The sequence below is a fragment of the Sinocyclocheilus rhinocerous genome, unplaced genomic scaffold (assembly GCF_001515625.1).
Source record: "Sinocyclocheilus rhinocerous isolate Xijiao unplaced genomic scaffold, SAMN03320098_v1.1 scaffold1599, whole genome shotgun sequence".
Lineage (NCBI taxonomy): Eukaryota > Metazoa > Chordata > Actinopteri > Cypriniformes > Cyprinidae > Sinocyclocheilus > Sinocyclocheilus rhinocerous.
Genome location: NW_015662191.1, coordinates 149,568 through 155,235, shown reverse-complemented (window position 1 = coordinate 155,235; position 5,668 = coordinate 149,568). Strand labels below are relative to the sequence as shown.

The 5,668-nt window shown below is 34.6% G+C and overlaps 1 protein-coding gene across 4 annotated transcripts in view; it reads right to left on the bottom strand.

Annotated features, from left to right (window-relative positions):
* LOC107727995 (uncharacterized) overlaps positions 1-4,523 on the bottom strand; it is a 7,254-nt gene extending 2,731 nt beyond the window's left edge. For all 4 annotated transcript variants that reach the window (XM_016538044.1, XM_016538047.1, XM_016538045.1 and 1 more), the window contains exons 1-5: positions 4,391-4,523; positions 3,278-3,490; positions 2,608-2,726; positions 2,197-2,466; positions 1,092-1,135 (exon numbers count right to left, since the gene is read on the bottom strand). In XM_016538044.1, coding sequence (XP_016393530.1) covers positions 1,092-1,135; positions 2,197-2,466; positions 2,608-2,726; positions 3,278-3,490; positions 4,391-4,459 — 715 coding nt within the window. In that variant the 5' untranslated portion in view covers positions 4,460-4,523. The remainder of the gene's footprint in view (positions 1-1,091; positions 1,136-2,196; positions 2,467-2,607; positions 2,727-3,277; positions 3,491-4,390) is intronic.
* Between the last annotated feature and the right edge of the window lie 1,145 nt (positions 4,524-5,668).

Genomic DNA, 5,668 nt, shown 5'->3' with positions numbered 1-5,668 from the left:
TGAACGAGATCGGTCCGCTGGTTAGTCAATTTATCCCGTCTCATAGCGCAAAGTCACATGACTTTTTCAATGCGCATGGTGGAATTTATTCGGTAAATGTGTTTCCATCATAGTTTATGCGCATTTTTTCTTATCGGATAAAAAGTTTATCCTACTCAGTTGAGCGCAAAAGTTTTTTATGCCCATTTTTAGAATTTATGCGCATCTTGGCGTTTCCATCCAGCGTTTTTTTTATGCAATATTCCAAAATGTGCTTAAAAATAGGTGGATGGAAACATAGCTATTAACACTTCATTAGCATATAGTTTAAAGTGCCTTACCCTTACAATTCATTCACATTTCATTCATAACCAGCATATACTCATCTATAAGTGTTAGAAAGACGTGTGTATTTCCATTTTACATAAAGGATGCAGAGAGGGTAAGCGGTTTGGAGAATGGATGGATAAAGGCTCATCCTGACAGCCAGCTATGATGGCACAGGTATTTCTGACTAAAATAAATTATATATTTTGTTAAACATCTGTTGTTAGACAAATGTGTTGTTATAAGTAGGTCTAAAATTCTACATATGGCACAAGTAATTGTATTTTTATAAGAGCAGTCAGTAACTGCAAAGGGACTATTGAAATGGGTTGGTGCTTTGGTATGTGCTTTGGTTTTTATTTATTTTAATTTTTTAACTTCTGCCTTAAAAACAGATGTTTTTTGGTTAAGAATGTAATATGTAGTATAGGTTAGAACGTAACCCTTCATGTAGCCTGTAGCCTATAGTCTACACAGAAACATTCACTATATTTGTTTTCATAGCCTTCCATTTGCACATTGTCTGACCTGAGACACAGTGCTAAGCCAGCTCCATTAACCTATGGTGAGTCTATGTAAAAAAAAACTCAACATTTACCTCACTTTGTAGAAAATATATAGAAGATATATATTGTATATCGCTATTCAGCCTAAAAATACAGAGAGATTTTAGATGCCATGCTGTATTATGAATGTAGTCATTGCTAAAGTTGCTGAATGTGCATATACAGTATATATGTGTGTGTGTGTGTGTGTGTACTCCAGGTTTGCCAGAATTGTCTCACCTGCAGGTTCAACACATGATTTCTGAAAAAGCTTGTGGTATAATCTGTAGTGAAATATAATAAAAATGATTCAATATTCATATATAATATTTATAAAAAAATATTGCATATATTGTCTTCTTAAGCTTAATTCAGTTTGTCAAATTATACAATTCTTAAGAGACATCACAATATTTAGGATTAAATATATTAAACTATTATTATATTATTATTATAACAAAAGCAAAAAAGGCCTCTAACACTAGCTTGCTCTATTCTTTTTCTATTCTATCTGTTTTCTTCTTATTTATTATATAATTAAAATAAAACCTTGCTACGTGTACTGCGTTAAGCTAACTGAGACTTGTTATAGCACTTGCGTATCATTGCTCTTTTGTTGATTTTGATTGCTTCCATTGTCCTCATTTGTGTAAGTCACTTTGGATAAAAGTGTCTGCTAAATCAGTGTTTCCCAACCTTTTTTTAGTCGCGGCACCCTTTGGAAATTTTAACAAATTTGTGGCACCCTACAAAATTAATTTTGTCACAATATTTGAATTTCTAACTTCAATATGATACTTTGAAAAGTGTAGATATTCGGTACAGCAGGGAAGAACTGCAGAATATGCTGTCATACAGATATTTTTAATATTATAAAAAAAAAATTGTCCATCAATGGTGGCAACTTTAAATGAAGTTCTTAGCAATGCATATAACTAATCAATTGATCTATTTACGGTAGGAAATTTACAAAATATCTTCATGGAACATGATCTTTACTTAATATCCTAATGATTTTTGGCATAAAAGAAAAATCTATAATTTTGACCCATACAATGTATTTTTGGCTATTGCTACAAATATACCCCAGCGACTTAAGACTGGTTTTGTGCTCCAGGGTCACATATATAAAATATTTTGTTACTTTATAGTTCACCTCTTAACATTTATAAAATCATTAAAAAAAATGTGTAAAACTTTTTCCACAATTACAAAGAGTTTTAAGAACTTGAAACTAGATTTGGAACTAGATTTGTACTTTTTTGTTATTGACTCATAAACAGCCTCACTACATTAACATTACACATTTTAAATACAGATTTTACTATTTTACTGAAAGACTGGCCTGTAGCAGAACTGAAGGTCTGGGCAAATGGATCGATCTGCAATAGCATAAGTGTAGTTATCGCCTTCCTCTTCCTGCAGGCTGTATTTAATATTCTTGAGTGCAGATGAAGGAGAGTGACCGCTTTTGTAGAGCTGTTGTAGCTTTTCAATGGTGTCATTCGACACATCTCTCCACCTCATGGCCTCAGCTGTGTTCAGTCTATGATTATGTTCATTCCTCAAGTTCACATGAAGGAAATAGCCCTCTTCAAGGTGTAGGTCTCCTGATCTGTGGAAGGACAGATGAAGTATTATGTTTTAATGCAGAGTTTCAAAATAGATTGCATGATTTTCTGCTAATTAAATTTATTGTAACCAAAAGTTTGGGTGTTCAAATTTCTGTTGAATTGTATTGTGTTTCTGGTCTCACCTGGACTTTCTTTCATTCATAAATCTCTTGAGAATCAGAAACATGGTGGCAGGGCAGTTGGTATTTTTGGTCTTCTTGGATGATGAACTGTATGTTTTGTGCTGGCATCTCAGATCCACCTGTGGAATATACACAAACTCTCAAATTTATACTGAACATTAAATCTTTTTTTTTTTTTTTCCCCAAAACATCTTTACTATTAATCCTGTAACTATAATTACATTATCGTTAATCGTCATTAAAGGGGTCCTATTATGCTCTTTTACAAAGTCTTGATTTTGTTTTGGGGGTGTACTAGAACAGGCTCTCATACTAATGAATGAATGAATGATGCATTTATGTGGACTTTGAGCTTTGTAGATCTTTTTTATGCTCAAACAGCAACATTACAGACTAACTAAAGTTGAAAAAGTGAAAAAGCATAATAGCACCCATTTAAATTTCTTTATTACAATAACTGTCACCAAAGCTTTACATTAACAGACACCCTGCTTAGCCAAGGTCACCTGATGATTTAACAAAGAAAGTAAATTTAGAGAATGTTATTACACTTATGAATTACACACAATAGGAACAGGGATGTCTATTATGAAAGGTAACCAGGCTCAGTTTTGAAATCATGTTGCCTTTAAAGTGTACATAAAAGTGTAATTAAAGTGTACATAAATACTCTGTATTTGTTGTAGCGTCCAGAGTCAGGGTATGTCCTGGATTTCCTCCATGTTAAAGCTGAGGACTTCTGGAAGTCCTCCAACCACTTCTGGACCTGCTCCTCTGTAGTCATCTGCAACTTAAGAGCCGCTCTGAAGTTTTCAACATCCCCCGACATTTCCAGCAGTTCATGATGACAAAGTAGATGACTGTAGCCGGGTGGCAAGATTTTCTGCAATGAAAAATGTCAGTTAATAAAACACACACACAATCTCACAAGAACATGTCCAAGTCACATTTCACCCCAAATTCTAAAGATTTTATTTCTCTGTCACTTTCAATTTGATTTGCATTGTGAAACAAATAAGCACATTTCCTCCCCAAACAATTTAATTACTGTAATGCATCCAGATGCTTTAATTTTTTTTTGTGTAATTCTCATTGTTTGTAATGATGATTTGCATTTAATTTTCATTACTGTAACAGTGTGTTTTTTTTTTTTTAGATATTGCAGTTTAGTTTTAAACGCAGTACAACAAATGCTACAGTACCAAGGATACAACATTGTGGCATTATTCAATTTGAGAGAAAATATTCTTAGCTCTCATGCAAATATTTTCACATTGAAAACAATGGCTAATATTTTTCCCCCTGAAACAAACAAATAAAAAAGTCTAGTCAGGCTAGCTTTAGTAACTATTGTGTTTTGCAGCAAGAATTATTGCACTATATAATTAATCTCATTTGACTATAGTAGCAGTGGTGATTGGTTCTGAATGTGTTTAGACAATTTGCGTTTATGTTTTTTAACCTATTTTATAGACAATACAATTACATTGAGGAGCCACATGGAGCCAAAGGTAATGACTAACTTACGGTTATTATACATACATTGGTATAACTATGTTATAACTATGATATAGATTCATACTGGTTAGCAAGACTTTTATTAAAGCCTTACTTTAATAGGCTACCGAGCCGTACAATGTTAATGTAATTTGTTAACGCAAGAGGTAAATATTATAAATGAATCATGTCAGCTGTGCTAACATTAGCCAACTAGCTCACACAAACTCAGGTCGCTCTTTAATGGTGAAAATAGCTGCTGCTAATAATATAAATTACAACACACCTCCACATGATCCGTGTCCTCTGCTGCTTTATCCTCTCCAACACAATGCTGACACTTTAATAGTGTCATTTTGAGCAGCTGAGAACAGCCGGAGAGCTAAACTTCTCGATCGTGTCTAAAAGGTAACCGTCCTACGCAAAACTCTCGCGAGAATTACAGGGACTTATTTGGAGACCACCGCGCGCGTTCTCTCTATCAAAAGGCTTTACTTTGCCAAAGCATGGGTAACATTAAATTACAGACATGCCCATTTTCGCTCATATAAAAACAATTGATAAAATTACAGATTATTTATTTATGTGTTTGGTTTATTTATTTATTTTATTGTTGTTTTTCATTGTTGATATTGACCAATTTATGTTTACGTCGTTTTGGGTCAGATAACATTCTAATTTATTTTGTTGAGCTGTTGCTTCTATCCAGTGTATTATTTCTGTATTTTAATCATTTGATTTGATTGTGGTTCGTTTAACTAGATTCTGATTGGCATGTCAATTTTTATATTTTTTTAATAGTGTAAAAAGCGCGTTGTGCTTTGTCTCAGGTCGTTGACACCTTTGTTGCTGATTTTTACACCAATGTATGTGTTCTGTGTACGTCGCTCGCGAGCTACCAGCTACTTGACATATCGGCCGTGAGGTTATTTTAATGATCCCTTTAGGTATTTTAATTATCATTAAACCTGTATTTGATTATCGCGATTTGAAAAACTCACAGTAAATACAGTTCAGCTTTAAAGGGTCATGAAACCTCTGCTAAAATCTCAGAAAAAGTAGTCTGGGGTTTCATGACCCTTTAATTTAAGTTATTAAAGGGGTCATATGATGCGATTTCAAGAAGATCTGTAAAGTTGCAAAGACTAAAGTCTCAAATCCAAAGAGATATTCTTTATAAAAATTAAGATTCAACCACGCCTACCTAAAGCGGCTCGTTCTAACACGCCCCCACATGTCTATGTCACGATGTGGGAAGATTTGCATAACGCCGCCCAATTGTTCACGCAAAGAAAGAAGGCGTAACTTTTATTCTCGCTCTAGTATTGTTGTTAAAGGTGCTGTGTTTCGTTGTGAAAGCGAAAATACTTTGTTTGGCCTTCCAAAAGAGGACGATATCCGCTTCGTCATGCCTGGAGCTGATACGTGCTGGTCACTGAGGAAATACATCAACTTTGCGCTGTGGATTGCCAGATCGGCTTTCACTGTGGACAAGCGGAGTCCAGCCCGGGGTCGTGACATGTGGTTGCCGCAAGCCCTCCGGACGCTCCTTCGTCGAATCCGC